At 35.7% G+C, this 25,631-nt stretch overlaps 1 protein-coding gene across 1 annotated transcript; it reads left to right on the top strand.

Moving 5' to 3' along the window:
- Window positions 1–561: 561 nt before the first annotated feature.
- Window positions 562–18,614, top strand: samsn1a (SAM domain, SH3 domain and nuclear localisation signals 1a). Its single transcript, XM_048161599.1, has 16 exons — window positions 562–600; window positions 2,373–2,516; window positions 2,868–2,914; window positions 3,080–3,117; window positions 3,447–3,533; window positions 5,589–5,680; window positions 5,932–5,988; window positions 8,410–8,512; window positions 8,633–8,949; window positions 14,279–14,359; window positions 14,556–14,681; window positions 15,348–15,453; window positions 15,533–15,690; window positions 15,817–16,035; window positions 17,545–17,695; window positions 18,200–18,614. The coding sequence occupies exons 1-16, from the start codon at window positions 577–579 to the stop codon at window positions 18,301–18,303; spliced, it is 1,854 nt and encodes a 617-aa protein (XP_048017556.1). The 5' UTR covers window positions 562–576; the 3' UTR covers window positions 18,304–18,614.
- Window positions 18,615–25,631: the final 7,017 nt, after the last annotated feature.

Genomic DNA, 25,631 nt, shown 5'->3' with positions numbered 1-25,631 from the left:
TCATAATAAATACAGTACTCATATTTTTTTAAACAAAAAATATTTTTTAGTCCCAAACGTTTCTTTTTAGTTGCATTGGCCTGAGGTATGTGATTGAAGCATCCAGAAATTATAATTGCAGAAATAATGTTAATGGGAAACTTTCTGGTGCTGCTTTTAAGTTACACAGAACCAAATCAGCATCAGAGATGCTCAGAGCTTTAGTTTTTTACATGCCTGTGTAAAGACTGAATGCCTCTGTATCACATTTTTAAATTAGACCAGTGACTGGTATCTACAGTAAATGACACAAGCGGCTATTGTAGTGACTCTGTCATAGTCCAAACAAAAGCTCTCATCCCAGTTCTCTGGTAAGTAAACAACATCAGCATTAACAAGCTCAGCACTTGATTGAGGGGCTGCCTGGAGTGGTAATGGTCCTCCACATCTATTGGATTAGAGAAAGGATGTCATTCAGTATTAATCTGTGGAGCAGTAGGCAGCCTGGAACACTAAGCACTCTGCTCTCTGTCTGCCTGCCTCGTCCCATTGTTCATCCTATGCTGTGGGCGCTGGAAAGAAACCATACATTTCAGAATGAATCTCTTCTGCTTCTCTCTGGTAAGATGTGATTCACCTTTTCTGCTCTGTGGTTTGTTGATCGACAGTGTGTGGATGAAATGTGAACTGCTGTAGGGTTTGAAGACAACATGTGACGGTGCATGAAGATCAGGAACCATGCTTTAGCTACTTTCAGAGGGCCTTTAGTTTTGTTTCCTTTTAGTGAAGAAGTCGAGTCAGTTTTTTCATTATGGCTTTAATTTGTAGCTCTTGCATTAAAGATAAAATATTTATCAAAATATCTCATTTAATTTATTAAATTTTATTATTTTATTTATAAAAGCAGAACACATTGATGAAAAGTTTCTCTGTCAGTTGTGTTGTTTTGTGCAATTTAGGATTAATAGTGATCTTGCCTCACTGAATTCATGCTGCTCTGATTTTCTGTAAGCAAACTAATGCTTCTGGTTGTTTTATCTTTTGCACAAATGGATTTGCACTCAAATGCACTATGAACACTAAGGGGCCATTTTCACAACACTGTTTTCAACTCTCTTTATGCGTTTTGGCCATTCATTTAAATGACACTGGCCTATTGGGGGCCTGAAAATGCAAACTTTTGAAAATTCAAAGTGCAAGTTTTTGAAAACAATACCATTATTGTCACAAATTTGTGAAAACTGATGTCATGCGCATGCATATTACTTGTTCAATCCACAGGTTATAGGCATGTAATGTTTCTCTACAAAGTGACATCGCTAACTACTGGCCTGGCGTGCATAATACTTTTTATTAGGTCAATAATTTTGGTCATTTTTTTCCAGATCTGAACATTGTCGTATAAGCATACCCTTATAAATCAGGGTATTCAACAGGGTCTATGACCCCGAGTGGATCGGTGGTTGTACTGAAATAATTGTTTGATATCAAACTAATTTTTGTGTTTTAAAGAAATTTAATTTTCTTTAAACAAAAATATAATATGAACTTCGTTTGCATCCAAAGCTAAAATTAAATTAAGCCAAATGTTTCACATTTGAGAAAGCAAAATTAAAATGTACCTGCATATGATCTGGATTATTTATATGACAAAATATGCAAATACATTAAAGTGTTAGTTCACCCATAAATGAAAATTCTGTCATTAATTACTTACCCTCATGTCGTTCCACATTCATAAAACCTTTGTTCATCTTCTGAACACAAGATATTTTTGATGAACTCCAGAAGCCGACTCAGTGTTGGCTGATGCTGTACATGTGAGCAGCACGAGGGATGTCGGCATTCTGACATAGAACCCGGAAGTGCTGCACTGTGTTTACAACGTCAACAGCTTAAGAGAATGACAGGGAAGAGAAGAAATTGATGAATAAAGTCGTTATTTTTTTGTTTTTGAGCATAAAACGTATTCTCATCGCTTCATAACATTAAGGTTGACTATTTTAATAATGTTTTTACTACCTTTCTGGGCCTTGTTGTAATTATGTTGCTTTTTATGGGGGGGTCAGAAACCTCTCGGATTTCATCAAAATATCTTAATTTGTGTTCCGAAGATGAACGAAGGTCTTACGGGTTTGGAACGACATGAGGGTGAGTAATTTATGATTTTTGGGTGAGCTAACCCTTTAATATATTACTTATATTAATAAAATACTATATGCTTGTTAATGTAGGTCAGGATTAAAATACAATACTTAATTTCATATAAGGTAATTTGTAAAGGTCCGTCTCTCTGTCCACCAAGGCGATGAAGACCCTTGTAATAAGTACACTGTACTTAACGTTATTAGCTTATTTGCAACACAGATTGTAAGTGGCATGTTGTTTTGTAGGAGGGCTCCATGGACAGCCTGTACGAGGCCGTGCAGGAGTCCTCTGAGGCTCAGGTGTACACCATCCCCAGCAGGTCCCGCAGCCCAGCTGTTCTCTTAGATGACACCACCAAATGGAAGAACGCAGCGCGTTCCATCTCCATGGTAACTATAGAAATGACTGCTGGAATGTTGAATGCATACTGCACTGTCATGGGAAATGTATCAGCCATCTGGATGTGCTGTGGACATCATGAGCTTCCATTAAATAAAAAGCCGCTGCTAACTGATTATACTGAAACAATATGGAAATATATTAAGGACTATTTTGAGGACTGTATATGAAAGAGAATCCTGAAATGTTTGGCTTGCGTAATCTTGGGAGCACATTAACATGCTATGCGTGCACGTGATTACGTGCACATTAATACATTTCACATAAATATATACAATAATAAATCGCTTTGCATGTTAAATTTGCTAGATAAAACTGCCTCATACTGTATTTATTTTCAGGAAATTTCTCAAATCAACTCAGACAACGCTAGAAAAAAGAAACAAAGGTGAGTTCAGTCAGACAGTTTTAGTAAACAAAAAGAAAAATGTTGAACTTCCAGTCAAAGTAAAAGCGAAAGAGCCCTTGTGGCTTCCTTATAGCGACAAATTGCAAAATGTACTCTCTGTGAATATTTCTATTGTATTAAATGTTTCCCTCTGTCATCTTTCAGATCACTACCAAAGTCTGTTTCTGAAAATGACACTTTAGGTATGTGATATATTTTAAGAGATATTCCTTTTGCATCACATGACCAAGCTGCAAGAATACACCCTTGTTATCCTTTCACTCTCATAATAAAGAAACTAGCTTGACTGACAAGCAACCAGTAAATAGATAATCAAAGAAAAAGATTTGTAAATTGTTTATCAGATCATTATATACATGAATGACAGGACAAACAAGATTGTCTACATTTCCTTCCCCTCAATCAAGATTTCCAGAGTGAAAAAAATAAGAAAAAGAAAAAAGTAAAAGCATGGAACACTGGTGGACCTTAAATGAATAAACCCCTAATGGTTTTGGTTTCCCTCCTGCAGATAATACCATCTGCACTAATTCTGTCTGGCTGGATGCCAAGAAGCAGGAAGATTTAGTCCTCCTGAGGAACAACAATCAGAATGAAGGTAAAACCGGTTTGAGGATTTGTGGGTTAAGCCCGAATAGATTTCATTTACAAGACACACACAGGCAAGCAACAGCCGCTTAACATCGGCCAATCAGAAACCCTGATTGCGTCAAATCCCATTCACAGTGAATGGAGAGTGGGTACAACACAACCACACTCATCAGCACACTTAAAGCACTTGCTTGTCCTGCGTGGGATTAATTAAGAAACAGCAGGGTATTAATTGTAAATAGGGCACTAGACTTTAGGGCACTGAGGACTTTCAAAGACAAAGTACTGAGGTGATTGATAAAATACGTCATGGACTTTTTAAATCAATATTCATGATTTTAGATTAAAGGGGTAGGCAGTGTTTTTCAGAATCACTTTTTGTTATACTGGGTGAAACTCTGTTCACATCCTACTAACGATCAATAATAGAAGTGGTCTAAATATTAAAAAAATGTATATCTTCTGTGGAAGTCCCAGGACCAAAAAATGTTCGGAAAAAACGGTTCAAATGCAATGACACAATGTCCTACCTGCCTGTCAACATGTATTTCCATTCTTCCATGCACTCCCAGACATCACACGTCATCAACGCATTCCGTAGGCTATGCAGAGTTGTACACAGACAGTCACTGAGTGCTGCAAACAAACAGCAACTCCTGAACCAAAATGAGCTTATGCTGCGTTCACGGTGTGTCATAATGGTAATTGCAAGACGGCAACCCGTGACGTTCTACCCGGAGCTGTTCATATCCTCAGACTCGGATTTATGCATTTCTATGACAACAACGAAATGAATCTACTGCAGTCAGGTGGTAAAAGTCAGAGCTCTTTAAGTTGTTTACGTCCATTATTATTGTTATGTAATTGTTATGTGCTTTGATTCATAGGGTAATTTAATGCCGTCTCTCATGACGCTTTGCAGACTCTGCTCTGTGCGCATTCATGTGTTTTGGAGGAGGCGTGGCTTTGGAGAGTGCTCTGAAGGGAGGGTGGAATCAAAGTCACTTTCAAGGAGAGTCCGTTCACTCAGCGGCCATATTTGCAATGCCTCCGGGCAGCTCTTTCAGGCATTCAAGATCAAGTCCTATCTATTTGAATAGGGTAATCCTGAAATCTCAAGAACTGCTTGCTGAAACTCACAATTAAATAACATATACGGTCCCATTTATAAGTTTCTTATGCTCAAATAGCGTTAAAAAAGTTTATTTTTCAGGCTAGACCAGGCAATGCGTATGTGCAGTCCTAGCACGATTTTCTATGGGAACCAGAGCTTCTAACAGCAGATTGGCTCTTTTGTTTAGAAGGCAGGCTGCATTCCACTATATTGCGTTGCAGTTTCTCCCATTTCTCCCATCTTTGTATGTAGTCTTTGGTGAGATTTTACGCTTTCAAAGCTAGCTTGCTATTGCTAGGTTCTCTGAAATTACCTACCCTAGCTTTAAAATGTATATTTTATAGCTGGTCATCATTTCTTTGAAATTTTACGGTTTATTTGTAACATTCCATATAATCTTTCATTCAATATTATTTTAGGTTCATAAAAGATGCATAATAATTATAAAAGAATTAGCCAGTTGCTAAATGGTTTTAGCTGGACTATTTGCTACCTATACCTTTTATCCAAGTTCACAAATTTTAATCACTATTATTTTAACAGATGAGGAAAAGATCATAAGCATACTCTAATCTGAATTTCAAATGGTGGTGCAAATTCATTTTAAGCTAATAATGTTGTTGAACCTGTCTGTATGGATGTACCACATTTCCTTGACTAAGCACAGTAAAATCACCTGCCACATGGTATTTCCCCTCGTCAAAATACGTGAAGAAGCAAAACAGGAAATGAGGTGCAAACCACACAACTTTTCTCATACGGAATGTACTATTTTGAGCTCTAATTTGGTTAACCTTTTTAAAAATCTTACCAGAGATTCTGTATTCAATGTCTTGGTTTTATGTACTGAAGTCTTGTGCTAATACAATAAATCCCTAAATAAAATATGCATAGTGACTTGTTTGCATACAATTGCATACTAATTAGATTAATGTGTTTAAATTTCAGATCTGGTGAGACCTGTAAGAAGAGCTGAAAGCCAGAATATGGCAGACAGAAAGACCATTTCAAGAAACATACAGCAAGAGATGCCTGTCCAGGTCAGAGGCATATGACATTTGTTTGAAACATTATGATCTAGATTAAAGAAAATATAAACGGAACACACAATATATTTTAATTTAGCATTTTCTCTCTTTCTCTATCAAATAAATTGATGATAGATAGATAGATAGATAGATAGATAGATAGATAGATAGATAGATAGATAGATAGATAGATAGATAGATAGATAGATAGATATTTTGCATTACTTTTTCTATTTAAAATTTTTCCATTCTTTTACTGGTAGATTGTCTGTTATGAGGGGAGTATTCCAAACCAGCCAAGCAGCAGACAGAATGACATGGTGAGTTCAAACCCTGTCCACCCAGGTGGTTTTGTGCCAGCTGGAATGTAAATGATTGTCATGTATTTTATAGGGGCCGGAACAACAGTTGTCCCCAAATAGGGTGTTGTGGTTGTTTGTGTCTGTACAGATGGTTGGGTGAGGGGCACATTCTGCCCATGTAATCCCTTTGCCCACATGACATTAGATTCAGTCGAGACTGCTAAATTTGTTGTGTGTTCACCAGCGTAAGGGCCAGTGATGGCAGTAAAATGGCCAAAAATGATCTGCCTATGGACTCACTATGGAGAATATTGTTAGCATAACGAGGTTGTGGAATAAAATAATAAAATCATTATATTTATCATATATTTAAATTAAAATAAAACATTTTTTTTTTAATAACATTTTTATTTTTATTTTATACAAATTAAATTACCTTAAAATTAAAATTTAACAATGTCATTTAAAGGGATAGTTCACCCAAAAATGAAAATTCTGTCATTAATTACTCACCCTCTGTCGTTCCACACCTGTAAGACATTCGTTCATCTTCTGAACACAATTGAAGATCTTTTTGATGAAATCTGAGAGCTTTCTGTCCCTCCATGGACAGCTACCACTTTGACGGTTCAAAAAGTTCATAAAGAGATCCTAAAACTAATCCATATGTATTGAGTGGTTTATTGTCTGAAGAGATACAATCACTTTATATGATGAACAAATTGAATTTAGGCTTTTATTGACATAAACACTCACCAATTCACACATCAATTAAAGGCGCTCTAAGTGATTCTGAGCGGAGTAACATCCTGTTGACGTTCGAAGTGTTGTCAAACAAAACAGAGGCTAGCTAGACCCTTCCTCCTACTCCTCCTGGCCCTCCCCTCCATGCTTCCTGAAACAGTCATGAACGCGCATTTAAAATGTAAGTAGCTTGCGTATTGACGCTGCTTGTCGGTTATTGGCTGGAGCATGTTTATTATGTTAAGTGGTCCAGGCTGCACCAGTTTGTTTTTATTGCAGTTTTCGGAGCTTGTGGCGACTACAGAGACCGCGTTTTTTTACAGTGTGTTCAGGGGACAGGCAGCTAGCGCATAGTGAGGAGATGTTTGCGGTATGTGACAAAAAAAAAAATGGGCCTAAAAACGCGTCAAATCGCTTAGAGCGCCTTTAAGGTAAACGGAAGCTCAAGCATGTTTGCTTGACTCATGCGAGAACCAATTATGTTCATTCTCGGGTGTTATGCAGCACATTTGAGCTTCCTTTATGAACTTTTTGAAGCGCCAAAGTGGTAGTCACATAGCTGAGTATGGAGGGACAGAAAGCTCTCAGATTTCATCAAAAAAGATCTTAATTTGTGTTCTGAAGATCTTACAGGTTTGGAACGACATGAGGTTGAGTAATTAATGACAGGATTTTCATTTTTGGGTGAACTAACCCTTTAAAGGTGCCATCGAACGTTTTACAAGATGTAATTTAAGTCTAAGGTGTCCCTTGAATGTGTCTGTGAAGTTTCAGCTCAAAATACCCCATAGATTTTTTTAAAATTCATTTTTAACTGTCTATTTTGGGGCATAATTAGAAATGCGCTTATTCATGTTGCGGCCCCTTTAAATGCTCACGCTCCCCGCCCACGGAGCTCGCGCTTGCCTTAAGCAGTGCATAAACAAAGTTTACACTGCTAATATAACCCTCAAAATGGATCTTTACAAAGTGTTCGTCATGCATACTGCATGTATGCGTCGGATTATGTGAGTATTGTATTTATTTGGATGTTTACATTTGATTCTGAATGAGTTTGAGGCTGTGCTCCATGGCTAATGGCTAATGCTACACTGTTGGAGAGATTTATAAAGAATGAAGTTGTTTATGAATTATATAGACTGCAAGTGTTTAAAAATGAAAATAGCGACGGCTCTCTTGTCTCCGTGAATACAATAAGAAACAATGGTAACTTTAACCACATTTAACAGTATATTATCGAACATGCTAACGAAACATTTAGAAAGACAGTTTACAAATATCACTAAAAATATATCATGATATAATACATGATATCATGGATCATGTCAGTTATTATCGCTCCATCTGCCATTTTTCGCTGTTGTTCTTGCTTGCTTACCTAGTCTGATGATTCAGCTGTGCACATCCAGACGTCCTGTCCTTGTCAAATGCTTGAACATGGGCTGGCATATGCAAATATTGGGGGCGTACATATTAATGATCCCAACTGTTACATAACAGTCGGTGTTATGTTGAGATTCGCCTGTTCTTCAGAGGTCTTTTAAACAAATGAGATTTATATAAGAAGGAGGAAACAATGGAGTTTGAGACTCATTGTATGTCATTTCCATGTACTGAACTCTTGTTATTTAACTATGCCAAGATAAATTCAGTTTTTAATTCTAGGTTACCTTTAACTATTTTGTCTGTTAACAGTCTGAGACAGCAAATGCTGAGATGACACAGCTAAGAGGGACAAAGGTGAAAAAAGTAGAGCGGAAAAGCAGTCAAAGAGGAACTCCAACACAAGAGACAACAGGTAAATTAACTTGATGCAATAGCAAGTTTTGAGGTTCAAACAAAGATTTTTATCTACAGATCTGTCAGTATCATTGACAGACATTCATTTTTAATTTTTTTTTTTACATGTATTGCAAAGCTCACAAAGGGATGATGTATGCCATTGGGCAACAGCCACATAAACAGGAGAATTACTGTATTTCTGCTGAGGGGTCAAGGGTCATGGATACAGTACACTCTAGTAGACATCGCTGGAGTAACCCCACTGAAATGGCTGTAAACTGGGTTCAAGCCTACAACACCTGTCAACCTCCCCACAATGAACATTGTGTCCACACCTGTGACTGCAGGACGCCAAGTCAAGGAGATAAAATCACCATTCAAAACATGAAGAGAGACTCCTTGCCCAAAGGAGTGGTGCGTTCCACTACCAGTGTGGATTTCTGTGCATCCAATGTAAGTCATTTTTGACATCATTCAATCATTTTTATTTTTTTTTTGTTTTTGAAACAAGTCCCTTAAACTAACCACGGCAGAAATTATTTGATCAAAACAACAGAAACCTTATGAAATATTATTTCAATTTAATATAACTATTTTTTATTTTAACATATTTTCACATGTAATTTATTCCTGTGATGGCAAAGCTGAATTTTCAGCACCATTACTTCAGTTTTCCGTGTCACATGATCCTTCAGAAATCATTGTAATATGCTGATCTGATGCTCAAGAAACATTATCATCAATCGTAAAAACAGTTTTGCTGCTTAATATTTTTGCGTAAACCGCGATACATTTTTTTTCAAGATTCTTTGATGAATAGAAAGTTCAAAGGAACAATCCTAATATAATGTACAATGTAATATTTATCATTTTTGTCTTTATCCTTTTTTCAAATATTGCAATATATGTTGCAATCTCAAAATCTCATAGTCTGTGCAAAGTGCTTATATAAATTGAATTTCTATATATACACAACCCATCCAAGCTTCTTAAATCATGTGATATGAACTTGAGCTGTTAACCTCCCATCAAGTGCTGAATGACATTGCTGTTATTGCAATGTAAGACTCTCAAAGATTGTCCTGGCCTGCCAACCAGTGACGTTTCCACACACATTTAAAACAATTAAGGGGGATGACCTCTAGTGTTTCCTAAAGGTATATACATTGACAACAACATAAAGTTGATAATCCTTTCCTGTTTCCTTGTAAGAGTGAACTACTACGCTGTATCACTCTCAGATAAACTGAAGCTCTCATAAAAGGTTAGGAAAGGCTGTTTGTTTCCAAAGGCTTGTGGTGTTTGAAGAAATAGATTATAATGCTGTAATCCTGGATTTGGATTTTACTGTGACCGATTGCACACGGCTGGATTAGGCTGTTATTGTCTGTAAGTTTTTCTTGAACACTATTGGTCAGTTCATGCCTCGTACAGCAATCCACATTTTAAGTAGGACTTCAGTGTTCAATTTAAGTGCCTCTAGCGATGCCAAGCATAGCTCAAATAAACAGTCCCACCACAAACTTATGCCATTTGTTGACCCAATGTTGCTGGAGAAACAAAATGTTTTTTGTTTTTTGTTTTTAAACCGTCACACAGCAAATCCTTTAGGAATTAAAATAAACATATATTTGTGGCGTAAATAGTTGTATAAAGACACTGTGACCAACATGCTTTGCATTTGCAAAATACGGAAGACATATGTCAGATAAAACTTGTCATTGTGCAGTTTTGCAAAAATTCCTTAATAAAAGTTGTGAAAGTAGACGAGAAGTATTTCAAAAGCATGTCTCCACTTCCTTTATGTGAAATGGAGCTTATACTTCCCCTATATATAAAGACCAGATTTTGCAATTTGGGCAAAGGAAAAAAGGAATATTGAGTTTTTTTAACTGCTTAAACATAAAATCCTTACTTGTCACACAATTTCTGAAACCTGACACCAGAACCACACTCCAAATCTGCAAAACCATACACTAATGCTCAGCCTTCGACTCAGTTTTCAATAAAGCATGTTTTGCAAAACACAACACACAATTCTCTATGTAACACACAAAAATCTAACAGGAAGTATCTTTTTTTCAACTGCGTACATACATTTTAAAAACTTTGTCTCTTTTTTTCAAAACTTTACACACAAATCCAGGAATTGCACGCACAAAATGCAAAGTGCCTCACATCTCTTGCAAAATGAAACACTGCATTCAAAATATCACAAACACATCTCAAAAGCAAACATTTGTCTTACTTTGCAAACACATTTGCCATAATGTTCTATTTTTGGATATATCATATATCCAGTTATTCAAAACCTAAAGCTCTTCTTTCATAAGCTGCTATGTACATTTCTGTACAAGACTGAAAGTAATTGGCAGAGAGATGTTGAGAAAATTCATGGTAAGCATGAAAGCAAGATTGATTTTTTTTTTTTTTTTTTACTGTAAGCATTTGTGGTTGTGAATACAGTATTGCACAGTACAAAAGAAAAATAAATACATCAACCATGTGTAGTTAAAGGATTAGCCCACTTTTAAATACACTTTTCCTGATAAATTTACTCACCCCCATGTCATCCAAGATGTTCATGTCTTTCTTTCGTCAGTCGAAAAGAAATTAAGGTTTTTGAGGAAAATATTCCAGGATTTTTCTCCTTACAGTGGATTTCAAAGGCTACCAACAGATTGAAGGTCAAAATTACAGTTTCAGTGCAGCTTCAAGGACTTTAAACGATACCAGATGAGTAATAAGGGTCTTATCTAGCGAATCGATCGGTCATTTTCGGAAAAAAATACAACCGTTTATGCTTTAGAAACAAAATATCGCATTGAACGTATTTTCCGCTTCCGCATTCTTCATAACGCTTACGCTGAATGTTCTACGCCTTCCCTATTCTACTTACGGAATGAAGGTGGCGCCAGTTTCGTTTTTTTTCGTAACTTGAATAGGGAAGGCGTAGGACATTCAGCGTAAGCGTTATGAAGAATGCGGAAGCGGAAAGTACGTTCAATGCGATATTTTGTTTATAAAGCATAAACGGTTGTATTTTTTTCGAAAATGACCGATCGATTCGCTAGATAAGACCCTTATTACTCATCTGGTATCGTTTAAAGCCCTTGAAGCTGCACTGAAACTGTAATTTTGACCTTCAATCTGTTGGTAGCCACTGAAATCCACTGTAAGGAGAATAATCCTGGAATGTTTTCCTCAAAAACCTTAATTTCTTTTCGACTGACGAAAGAAAGACATGAACATCTTGGATGACATGGGGGTGAGTAAATTTATCAGGAAAAGTGTATTTAAAAGTGAACTAATCCTTTAAAAACTAGCAACCAAAAAAACTAGCATAATTTTGAAAAAGGTGAATATTCCAAAGGAATGGTGCGTATGTGTGTCCTGGTAGGGGACCAAATGTCCCCACAGGTAAAGTAATACCAGTGTATTTTGACTTTGTGGGGACATTTTTAAAGTCCTCATGAGGAAACAAGCGTATACATAAATCATACAGAATTATGTTTTCTGAACATCTAAAACAGCAGAATGTTTTCTGTGATGGGTAGGTCTAGTGGTAAGGTTAGTGTAGGGGGATAGAATATACAGTTTGTACAGTATAAAAACCATTATGCCTATGGAATGTCCCCATAAAACACGGAAACCCAACATGTGTTTGTTGTGCGTTTGTTTGTTGGTGGGTGAGATGGTTGGGTGTATCTAGGCTCCATCTCTCCTCTTGGCTGGGTCCAGCCACAATACCTCATCCACGTCACATACTATATTCTCTCTTGTGTATCCAGCCTTGGAAGGAAGCAGCGTCAGTGTCTCCACATGCCTCCTCCATTGCCTGGGGAAGTGTTATGTTGAGATATGGACAATAATCATGCACTTTTCAGCACCATGTGGAGAAAAAATCCTCAATAGGGTTTAGAAATGATGAATATGGAAGCAACTAGACAACAGAAAAGTTGTTCAAAACCTATAACTTGACCTTTGGCCTATTTATAGGCCTATTCTAAAGCCATGATTGGTTGGTGTTAAGTAAAGCAATAAGTGTTTGTGGATGTGAGGAGTTAGTGTGAGGCACTGATGAATTAGTGTGGCATGTTTGAAAAAAGGAAATCAAGATACTTCCTGTTAGATTTTTGTGTGTTACATAGAGAATTGTGTGTTGTGTTTTGCAAAAAGTGTTTTATGAAATTGAAAAAAGGCCAAGAATTAGTGTGTGGCTTTGCAGATTTGGTGTGTGTTTCTGCTGTTTGAGTGTCAGAGTTCAGAAATTGTGTGACAAGTAAGGATTTTGTGTTTAAGCAGTTGAAAAAGAAACTGTAATTTCCTTTTTCAAACACAACCATAGTTTCTGTCCAACTACACATTGTTGATGTATTTCTTTTCTTTCATATACTATGTAATACTGTATCCACAACCACAAATGCTTACAGTTAAAAACAAATAGTTTGGTTTCAATCTTTTCAATCTTTAGTGTTTACCATGAATTTTTCAAAATCTCTCTGCCAATTACTTTCAATCTTGTACATAAATGTAAATAGAAGCTCATGAAAGAAGAGCTTTAGGTTTTGAATAACTGGATATATGATATATCCAAAAATAGAACATTATGGCAAAGGTGTTTACAACATAAGACAAATGTTTGTGTCTGAGATGTGTTTGTGATATTTTGAATGCAGTGCTTCATTTTGCTTTTTGTGTGTGCAATTCTTGTATTTGTGTGTAAAGTTTTGAAAAAAAAAGAGGCAAAGTTTTGAAAATGTGTGTAAGCAGTTGAAAAAAAAACTGTAATAAGCTTTCAGTTGACTTTATAGTTTTTCCTATAATGTGAAATAAAGAATGTAAAAGTTATATAAAAGACATAGTTGACACAGAGATTCTTGCATCTATTCCACAACCTGAGGGCCTTCTTAAAACCGATGTGGTGCAAAGAGGGTTTGATTATGTAAAAAGCACCTCCACGGAAATTCTTTTTTTGTGTGTGTGCCACAGAGTCCCAGTTTGTGTTACTCGAAATGACTGTGAAGTGGTGAACCACAAAATGCAGACTCAAGCATTCAGTGTTTTTCCCCTGTAAAGCTGATGCCTTGATAAAAGACAGAAGAACACGCATTGCCTCACATCCTGTGCGATTTAAGGAAGTTCTTGCACTTGGTTGTTCTGCTGAGGCATTGCGTTTTATACACTTGCGGAGCTGAGAGGTAAAACCGCTGGTTTCAGATTAGAGTTTCATTTTAAGAAAAAACTGAACGCACATCAAGGCGATGCTTCAAAGGGCTGCTTCAAATGTATCGGACAAACCTAAAAGTCTTAAACCTAAGGTAGGTTTTATTAATGTATCTTGATTGAGGTAATAATTTGAAGGTGATATTATTCAGCGTTTCCATATCCCAGTAGATCTGACACTGGAGTAAGAAAACAACCTGACACCACCTAACATTACCTAACAAGTATTACTGGCTTTGTCTAAGTTGGCTCTAATGTTACCTCAGTTTGCTGTTCGTTTGAGATTACATGGATTTTTAATTTAGATAATTATTTGTCGTTTTCCTGGGGAAGAGCTGACAGGTTCTGAGCAGATTAGGAGTCTTTCAGTGTTTTATCAAATTGAAAACATTACATAAAATTGATGACATGTCAAGTGCTGTTTAATCACCTAAAATTTGATGACAAGGACAGTATAATGACCATTTTTGTTTTATACAAAGTAATGTACATACATAGCATGTGCCTTGATGTTATATTTATTGTAAACGCGCTCTGTTTTATTTACCTGACACAGCGATCCACAAGTTTTGGTAGATTTGACACATTCAGAAATCAACACTCCCCTTCCAGACTTGAGGAAAATGGAACACCTGAGGTAAGAAGAATTTGGATGAATAAGACACTTTAATCTGCTCATGAGGAGTTTATGCCCCATCACGATGCTATTTTTCTTATTCATAAAAACATATTTTTCACTATACCCTTAACTGCAAAACAATCGTCTAACTGACTACTGGACTTTTTATATACAAAAGTATTAATAAAAATTTTTGTTTTTGTGTACAAAACAGACAGATGAATCAACAGCAGAGAACTGTGAGAAACCAGGAAGTTTGGGAAAAAAGATGAAGGCCATTTCGATGACTATGCGTAAAAGGATGGGCAAGAAACACGTCAAATCCTACTCTGAGGACATGGTGAGTCACAATGCAAGTTCCTCTGATGATTACTGAAAGTTATTAGGCAACTCGGTTTTTCATTATCCAAAATATCAGCAGTTTGTTCAACCATATAGAGGAGACTGGGGGCTGGTTAGCACATTTAAAAAGTTATATCATTCCCCTCATTAGCCTGTTATTATTAATAGTATTATTTGATCTCATCTTATAAGGCTTATAAGTCTTATATCAACATAATAACTGGTTTCCATATCTATTAGCTAACATTTATATATTTTAAATTTCAATCTCTTAACATTTTTTGGTCCCACTTTATATTAAGTGGCCTTAACTACTATGTACTTACATCAAAAAATAAGTACAATGTACTTATTGGGTTCATATTGAATTGCAAAACACTTTTGCTGCTATTGAGGTGTGATATGGGTAAGGTTAGGGAAAGCTTTGGTGGTATGGGTAGGTTTAAGAGTAGGGGTAAGGTGTAAGGGTTGGGTCAACAGTGTAATTATAAATGTAATTACAGAAATTAATTACAGATCTAAAATTCAAAGTACCTAATGACCCAGAAATTGATCCAAAAATGACGACCCAGAAAACCAACCTTTGTAGCTATCCAGCCCCAGTCCTCACTATCGTTTAACCTGCAGAATAGGAATATCTAGACTAATATTTTGATTGGTGCAGGGTGATGACACCGAAGGAGAAACAGAGAATGCGACTCCAGCAGAGAAGAGCTCAGACCGCACCAGCAACTCATTAGAAAGCCTCTACAGTGGACAGAGCTCATCCAGTAAGGATCTACACACATGCAACTGAATTAGGAAGTTTTGACATTTGTAATCATACTCTTATTGTTTATATATTTATTGGCTCAGGTGGTGTGACCAGTAATTCAGATGTATCCAGTAACAGAGACAGCCTGAAACTGGAGGAGGAAATAGCATACACTGGGAAGTTCTGTGGGCGAGCCAAAGTACATACAGACTTTGTTCCCAGCCCATATGATACAGACTCCCTCAAACTGAAGGTCAGATTTAAAAAAAAAAAGTTGTGCTTTTTTATTAATGCTTGCTGAATCCAGCTGAATTAATCAGCACAAATTTAAAACATAAACTGCCAACAGGAAGTTAATGATGTTGTTGGTCTCTTTCAGGTGGGAGACATCATCAGCATCATAAGTAAACCACCTATGGGAATATGGACCGGAATGCTCAATAATAAAGTGGGAAATTTCAAGTTTATTTACGTGGATGTTCTGCCTGAGAAAGAGAAGGAGGAAGAGGATGAGGCCCCAAAAATAAGACCTGTGAAAGTGTGCCAGAAGCCACGACCAAATACACTTCTGGAGTTATTAGAGAGACTTCATTTAGAGGTATAACCTGACATAATGGAGATATAATATATTTTTGAAGTTTTATTATGTGTTAATAATTAGATTATGTGGTTTTTATAATCAATTAACACTGCTTTTGTCATTTTTTACAAGATGGATCAAATTTGTCACCAGAAAAGTAATTCAGTTTAACCAAAATTTCGGTTTTACCAAATGACACTTTTGGTTGTACAGAATGACGATATTTTCAAACAATGCTAACAGGCTGATATCTAGCTAGTTAGCTTCAAACATTTTATATTTAGTGCAAGTTTTTAAAATATTACAATATTATCCATGTTTTATAGTGGTTGTACCAAATGACCTTTTCAGGACATGCGTATGAGCAAGTGAAAACATGAATTTTTCAAATAGTTAAAAGAGAGCTAGTTACTTTGCTTCATGACCATGTGGTCCTTTGCAGGTGTCTGAAAGATGTCACATCCTGTCACGTGATATTGACCGCATGACTTGATCCAAAATAGTCCCTTTATATTGGTTACTCCAAATGACATCAATGAAATTCATTTTTCCGGACATTCTTTCTCATAACAAAGCAACGACTTCTACACATAATTTTAATACCATTTTGCACTATGTTGATATAGGAATTTATTAAATCATGCCAGAATAAAAAATATATACATTTATTACATTTTAAGATATTTTAATCACAAATGAAGTGGCTGTATTGGCCTTTGGGCGGTTAAACCAAATGATCTTTTGACACTTCAAAATCGTTAAAATACCTTTATATGTAGCAATAAAAGAGATCTAGTTGTACTACCTTGCATACTTTGGATGTCATATCTTTGTTTTTTATTATAATTAAGGCCATTGGACAAAAAAATTACCCGTCACGTCATTATAGAAACATAGGAACATCACATCAAAAAAAAATAAAAAATAAATAAATAAAAATGTAAAAAAATAAAAGTAATAATAATAATAATAATTTAATATCTTCACCTCACACTGATTAGCTGCCACAAGTATTGTTATTGTTAATTATAACTAAAACAATTAAAAAACGTTTTCGGTAATTGTATTAAAGCTGAAATATATATATATATATATATATATATATATATATATATATTGGCAACTAGATGAAATAAATAATTTTAAGTATAAAATAATATGAAAAATGACAAAAGCACTTGAAAAAGTCCTTATACAAAATGACTTATAATTTAAACTAAAATTAAAATGAATATAAAAAGCAAATAAAAAATATTAATGAATGCTATTAGTATAGAATAATACTAACTTCCTGGATATTTTGTTTCTCATATATATGAGCTTTTCTCAACATTTTGACACTCTCACCCTATGTTCCACAACATAACAATGCTAAAAAAATAAATAAATTCCAGTAGCCTATCTATGCCAATGGATATGTTTAGAATCAAATGCACCAGATGTAATTCAGTCAATTTTTCATGAAAAAATGTCCATGAATTTAGACCGTTTGCAACTTTTTAATGCTTAAAATCTCTTTTGTCACAGGAATATGCATCTTCTTTACTCTTGAACGGCTACCAGACAGTAGATGACCTCAAACACCTGAAAGAGAGGCATTTGATTGAGCTGAACGTGACTGATCCAGAACACAGACGCAAGTTGCTTGCTGCATCAGACTGCCTCTATGTCACAAGCAGTGAGTGTCAATACAACCAGTTTGACTGACAGCCGTGGGCAAAACTTTATGTTTTTTTCTGTGTCCATCTCAGGAAACAAAACATTATGTCAGCAAGCTTCAAGAAGGGAATAGATACTGCTATCTTTGCATTGTCTATTTTTGTGTTTGGATGAAATTCTGCCTTTTTGAAATACTAGAGTTAGACTGCAAGTCCTGTAATACTGAATGTCACAACCTTATCTGTTTTAATTTAATCCATAACGCTCTGTGCGGTCAGGAACAGACCTTTCCTGGATTAATTGCTGTTTGGATGTGGGCTCACTGTGTGAGCAGGTGGCACATGGTTGGGCTGCTCTTGCTGATATGAGAGTGGGATAATAACCAGGAGGACATACTGCCATTTAATTAACATTAATTTAATTTGGGCTTTTGCGCAAACGCAAATATGATTTGATTGGCAGAGATTAAATTAATGAGCAGGAGTTTGTATGAGAGATATAACCTCTTTGCTTTGGCCTACAGAAGACGAAGAGGGAGAGATGAAGGGCGGTGAGGAGGAAGACGAAGATAATGACTGTCTTAGAGACTCGGGATGTTTTATTCCAGCAGAGTGTCCTGACAGTTGAGAAGCACTCTCACTAGTTAACTAATGTCTCTCTCCTGATATAATTTAATAGTAAAGCTACAAACAGACACAGAACTCAGTAAATATGTTTTCTTATGTTACAATATGTGTTAGTCTTTCATTTAGATGTACTTGTGTTTTTTATTTACACATTTTTCTTCAGCTTTGTGTTGATGTAACCCTTTTCTGTTCAATGTAGATGTTATTTGAACTTTCATGCCAACAGTATTTGTGTGTAAGGAACTTTTACAAATGTATATCATGACTGTATTGTATATAATATTATAAAAAATAAATTATTTATTCAGCAGATTTCTCTTTTTCTCATTTGGAATACACATTGAAAGGCCTGCTATTCAGACCATTAACTTTCCATTTGTTTCTCAAAATAACTATTTGGTTTTGGTGGGTGTTTGGACAAGTTTCCAGAAGATTAGTAGTCCTGTGCTTTCAGTGATGAGGTTTAGTTTCAAAGCATTTTCCAGTTGATACATAATACACAACTCCCCTATTTGAGCAGCAGGCTAATATATATTGTTAAAGGTGCAATATGTAATATTTTTGCAGTAAAATATCCAAAAACCACTAGGCCAGTGTTATATATTTTGTTCACTTGAGTACTTACATTATCCCAAATGTTTCCAACTATTAAATCATGAGAAAATTGCAATATTAACCAAGGCTCTGGGACGAGTGAGGAGTCGCCTGTCAATTGCGTCATACCCGCGTTACCCTCGTTTTCCGGTTTTATTTTGTAGAAACCATGGAAACACCAAATACGCTTTAATATATTACATGTTTTAATAGACAAGGGAACAACTGTTTTGATATATTTATAGACAGAAAACTAATTTTTATTATATAGCTCAACACCTTTAGTCTTTTTTATTTAGTTACCATGCTTTATCATGCCTCAGAGAAGAACACTATTTTCTCAAATAACTAACATAGCATAATCAGATACAGCTTTATTTTTATTAGTTTTTTTTTCTGAATGCTTAAACCCTAACCGTGATTCTAGCACAATTTCTAAAATTATTAATACTTATAGCAAAACCACTCACTGAGTTTGCGAAACTAAAAGCACAAACACTGCTTTGCACTCAGTTTGCAATTTTGTAACATCCCACTGAACAAAGCTATGTCCAGAAGACGTCTTTTCAATGTCTTTGTAACAAAATTCATACATTGAACAGACGTCCACTGAGGAGCCAGAATGAGAGTTTTTAAGATGTCTTTTTTTGACGTCTTCTGCATGTCCGATATAGACGTTCATTGAACCTCCGTACAAGGTTAAAATGATGCTAGAAAAGTTATTGTTATAAGAATGTTTTGAGAACATTATGCTATGTTCTGGTAATGTTTTCAGCCGCAAGTTTTATTTTTGTTCCCAGAATATTCTCCTAAAAAGGTAGGATAACATTATTTAAAAACATTGTAAAAATGTTTAGTGATAACATTGTTAGAACATTATCCCCTAACATTCTTATAAAGTTTTTAGAGGGAAGTTTCCCATCGGGCGCTGGATGTGGACTTCAACATCACCCATAGATGTCAAACTTTGATTGAAAATGAAAATCAGGTTGATGTCTAAACACAAAATTGTTTTGATGTCAAGCTCCAATGTCATTAAACAACTCCACAAACAGCATTACCAGCTTCACATTACAAACCAGATTGACTTTATTTCTGACATACATCTACAAAAGTTTTTATTGAGAATTACTAGAGGTTTATATGTTGATGATTTGTTGAAAATAAGTTTGGTTTGATGTCACCGTGATCGAGGTCAGCGCTTGCTTCAGTTAGGCAGTTTGACTCTTGACTGTTTTAGCATTTCTCTGGCTGCTTTTGCTGTTTGTCTTGTCCAGAGAATGATGGAGCTAGAGGCAGATGCCATGGTCATGAGCAGCTTTTTGAGGATGAGGCAGCTTTTAACCTCACTAAAACAAGGAGACGTAGCAGGAACTTTATTGGACACCATGCCATAATCAACGTCCCAGGACAACGTGGTGGTAAAATAACTATGTGTGCAGCTATAAGTCAAAGTGGTCTTGTTCACCATCATGCAACCATAGGCCCATATAACACTGCACACATTATTACATTCACGGACACCTTACATGACATGCTCACTAATGTTCAGAGACCAGAGCAGACCAGATACGTCATCATATGGGACAATGTTAGTTTCCATAGGGCTGCTTTGGTCTGCAACTGGTTTACAGATCACCCACTCTTCACTGTACTCAACCTCCCCCCATACTCTCCATTCTTGAATCCAATTGAAGAGTTCTTCTCTGCCAGAAGCGCTGGAAGATCTATGACCATCATCCCCATCAACGCATAGCCCTTTTACAGGCAATGGAGGAGGCATGTGGGGATATTGACCAGGCGTCATGTCAGGCCTGGATACGGCATTCCAGAAGATATTTTCCCTGGTGCCTTGGACTAGAGGACATTGCATGTGATGTAGACGAAAAGTATGACCTCAAACTGACATAACCTACCTTGTGCACAGAGAAAGCAAAAGCCAGATGTGTTTTTTATTCATACCATCAGTGTGTAGTTGGCACATTGTATGCTTATTAATGTGATGGCTTGTGTTAACTGTTTGATACGAAAATACCATTTTTACGAAGGTTTGAAGAGCTAAGCAAGGTTTATTAGCTTTTGCAAGAGAACTACAATGTTGCTGATTTGGTGAAGGGTTTTGCAAAAATAGCCAATAGTTACAAAAAAATGTGCTTAAGCCATGATAAAAAACTGTAACAGTAATACATAATTTTTTCCATCATATAATGCGTTTTAAAAAATAAATTGCATGCCATTTATCAACACAAGACATCAATATTTAATATATTCTAAAATCGATCTATCTTACTGCAGTGTGTCTCAAACAAGTGTCTCACAGCAGTAACGTTATAACATCATTTTCAACACACTCAAATGTAACTAATATGATAAACAGAGCTGTGTTACCTCATACTCATGACCGGAAAAGCGGAAGCGACGCCAGCAACTGTGTCATAATAAAAGTTTCGCTACTCATGAGGCGTCTTGCGCAATCGCTCCAGCGGCCTCGTTCAGCTCCCACCAGAGGTGGGAAGTCCAGGGGTCAGAGAGTAAAAGTCCTGCCATATTTTTATTCCACCCACTGAAGCATTAATGAGATAAATAAGTGTTTAATTGAGTGATGATTGACCATTATTGAAGACACCTGGTGATAACAAGCAGAATATCACTATTTTTAAGTTACCATCATCAAGGTCAGGGTTTGTTTTAGTTGAGCTCTTGACCCTTGACTTTTTACTATTTGATTTTGTTTGGGCAGTTTTAACTGCATTAAAACCAACCAGACAAGCAAAGTTAAAAGATGATCAGGTGGTGTTGTTATGTTTTCACATAATCATTATTTGATCTGAATCACTGAACTCATTTAGAGCCCAATCTTAGTTAGATTTACATTATTGATTACAGCAGCACTGTGATTCTACAGCAGAAGATCAACTTTATCAATACAAAGTTTTTTTTTTTTGAAAGTTGCCCTTATCACAAAAGATGTTTTTTAGGCACACACAGACAATCAAGAATCAGCGTATGAATCTCAATGACGGTGACAAGCAACATATTCTGATAAACAGATCAACTCTGAACATTAGAAAACAAGCTATTAAAAAGTCACAGAAAAACAGCAAAATTTAAATAGTGAGACAAAAGAAAATTATTAAGACAATTCAGCTCATAATTTATTCATGCAGCAATGCATGATGGGAGGCATGGATGAATTTTGATTGGTGGCACCCAGAATGCATTGCAACATGCTTTATTACTCTCACCACTGTTGAGATTCACAGACTGATTCTTGATGTCTGTGTGTTTAAATGAAACTTTTTTTTTTTCAGAACTTTTAAAAAAAAATATATATATATTTTTGTATTGATAAAGTTGATCTTCTGCTGTAGAATCACAGTGCTGCTATAATCAATAATGTAAATCTAACTAAGATTGGGCTCTAAATGTGTTCAGCTCAAATAATGATTATGTGAAAACATAACCAACACCACCTGATCATCTTTTAACTTTGCTTGTCTGGTTTGTTTTAATGCAGCTAAAATTGCCCAAACAAAATCTAATGTTAAAAAGTCAAGGGTCAAGAGCTCAACTAAAACAAACCCTGACCTCGATGATGGTAACTTAAAAATAGTGATTTTCTCCTTTGGTGATTCTGCTTGTTATCACCAGGTGTCTTCAATAATGGTCAATCATCACTCAATTAAACACTTATTTATCTCATTAATGCTTCAGTGGGTGGAATAAAAATATGGCAGGACTTTTACTCTCTGACCCCTGGACTTCCCACCTCTGGCTCCCACAACACTCGGTCCTGCTCCACTTCATACTACAGTAACGTTAATAATATAATCCATGAACACGAGTTCACGACTCCAATCCCATTCTTTTGCACCGTTCGTTGAGATGGAAACCACATGTCCCAAGATTCCGCTCTAAAACTTGGCATCATCAAGCTACGCCTTTGTTTTGCTTCTAGCGCTCTCTGCTCTCAAACACTGGGGATGTGTCCAGCTAACTCATTTCTGTTAATCTGGTTTAAAGGGCCATTTTATTCTAGGTCTAGGCTTAATCTCTGTCCGGGAAACCGCCCCTATAAGATCTCAATGATGGTAGGTTTTGTTCCCTTATGAGACTTCAATGACAGTCGGTTTGCTGGATTACAAATTTCACTGACGGTTGGTTTTCAGTGTCAGTCGGTTTTGTACTGTTATGAGATTTCAAAAACAGTCGGTTTAGTTTTGTTACAAGAATTCAAAGACAGTTGGTTTTGCTGTGTTACGAGATCTCCACAATAGTTGGTTTTGATCTGTTATGAGATTTCAATGACAGTCAGTTTTGCTGTGTTACAAATCTCAATGACGGTTGGTTTTCAGTGTCATTTGGTTTTGTTCTGTTATGAGATTTTAAAGACAGTCGGTTTTGTTTTGAATCGCTACTAAAGAAAAGAAAAAAGAGTCACTTCTTTTCAAAATGAATCAATTCTTTTAGAAAACAAATTGTTACTTTTTAGCAACAGTTGGTTTCGTTCTGCTACGAGATTTTAGCAAAAAGTAGCAAAACAAAACCGACTGTCTTTGAAATCTCATAACAGTACAAAACTGACTGACACTGAAAACCAACCGTCATTGAGATTTGTAACCCAGCAAAACCGACTGACGTTAAAATCTCGTAGCAAAACGAAACCAACCGTTACTGAAAAGTAGCAATTGGTTTTCTATAAGAATCGATTCATTTTGAAAAGAAGTGATTCATTTTTGAAAAGTAGTGACTCTTTTTTCTTTTCTTTTTTTAAAGTAGCGATTCGAAACAAAACCGACTGTCTTTAAAATCTCATAACAGAACAAAAACGAATGACACTGAAAACTAACTATCATTGAGATTTGTAACCCAGCAAAACTGACTGTCATTGAAATCTTGTAACAGATCAAAACCGACCGTTGCTGAGATCTCGTAACCCAACAAAACCAACTGTCGTTGAAATCTCGTAACGAAACAAAACCGACTGTCTTTGAATTCTCATAGCAGTACAAAACAGACTGACACTGAAAACCAACCGTCATTGAGATTCAGCAAATCGACTGTCATTGAAATATCATAAGGGAACAAAACCAACCATCATTGAGATCTTGTAAAGGAACAAAACTGACTGTCATTGAGATCTCTTAACTGAACAAAACCAGCTGTCACTGAAATCTCATTACCGAATAAAACACATCATTGAAAACTCAAACCAAATAAACTGACCGTCATTGAAATCTCGTAACGAAACAAAACCGATTGTCTTTGACTGTCATTGATTTAGGGATAATTTTTAAAAAAAAAGAGAAGTGATTCATTTTTAAAAAAAAGAATCGTTTCATTTAAGAAAAGTAACAATTCATTTTGAAAAAATGCTGATTCATTTTGGACAAAGTAGGTATTCATTTAAAAAAAAGTTGCATTTCATTTTTTCATTTTGAAAAGAATTGATTAATTGTCGAAAAGATTAATTTGGAAAAGAATCGTTTCTTTTTCAAAAAGATTAATTTGGAAAAGAAAGGATTATTTTTCGAAAAGGTTAATTTGGAAAAGAATCAATTCATTTTCAAAAAGATTAATTTGGAAAAGAATCGATTCTTTTTTAAAGAAAAGATTCATTTTGAAATGAATTGATTCTTTTTCAAAAATATTCATTTTGAAATGAATCGATTCTTTTTCAAAAAGAATCTATTCCTTTTCGAAAAGAATCTATTCTTTTTCCTGAAAATAATTGATTCAATTTTGAAAAGAATCAATTTTGAAAAGAAGCAATTCAATTTTTGAAATGTAGTGACTGTTTTTTCTTTTTTTTAAAGTAGCAAATCGAAACAAAACCGACTGTCTTTAAAATCTCATAACAGAACAAAACCGACTGACACTGAAGACCAACCGTCATTGAGATTTGTAACCCAGCAAACTGACTGTCATTGAAACATTGTCAAATGTATTAGTAATTTTATAATAATAATCACAGTCTGAAAATATATATGCATGGCTTAATGACAAATTGTATATTGTATAAATTGTATATTTGTCATTAAGCCATGCATATGTTTTCAGACTGTGATTATTCGAAATTGGAATAGTAGTTGCCTTTGGGAAGTTGTATTGATTACAATCACAAATCCCTTTATAAATCCCAGTCAGCGGAAGATTGTGCGTATGTGCATCTCCACCCTGTCTCCTCCCCGAAATCACCATATATGGAGCTTACGACGCCTAGTTTTACTATGCATAACCTCATCTGCATATCATTTCCATACATGTTCCCATCCACGTGACATTCACGGTTAACACCGCCAAAGGTACAAAACATTGGAAAATATTAGATATGGACTATAAATGCAATTTGTGCCACACATTATATTGATAAAGATCATCCAATATCCTCTTTATGTTTTAGAATAAATATATCAAAATATCCATAAAAACAAAATTGTATAAAATACTTCAGATAAAGGTTTTATATATATATATATATATATATATATATATATATATATAGAGGTCAAAATGTGTACAGGTTGGCAGGTCTGCATTATGACTAACTTCCTAATATTGTGTTGATCCCCATTTTGCCGCCAAAAAAGCCCTGACCCATCGAGGCCCCCACCAGACTCCACTAGACTCCTGAAAGTGTGCTGTGGTATCTGGCGCCAAGATGTTAGCACCAGATCCTGTAATCTGTAAGTTGCGAGGTGGGGCCTGAAAAAATGTTTAGGTAGGTGGTACGTG

This window comes from Megalobrama amblycephala, linkage group LG16, assembly GCF_018812025.1.
Source record: "Megalobrama amblycephala isolate DHTTF-2021 linkage group LG16, ASM1881202v1, whole genome shotgun sequence".
Classification (NCBI taxonomy): Eukaryota; Metazoa; Chordata; class Actinopteri; order Cypriniformes; family Xenocyprididae; genus Megalobrama; species Megalobrama amblycephala.
This window is presented reverse-complemented; position numbering and strand designations above follow the sequence as displayed.

Bases quoted from the DNA above. Each gene is read 5' to 3' on its own strand.
- samsn1a (XM_048161599.1), top strand. From the start codon at position 577: ATGAATCTCTTCTGCTTCTCTCTG. The intron at 2,517-2,867 runs GTAACTATAGAA...ATTTATTTTCAG, and splicing joins CAGCGCGTTCCATCTCCATG to GAAATTTCTCAAATCAACTC. The intron at 8,950-14,278 runs GTAAGTCATTTT...TACCTGACACAG, and splicing joins TGGATTTCTGTGCATCCAAT to CGATCCACAAGTTTTGGTAG.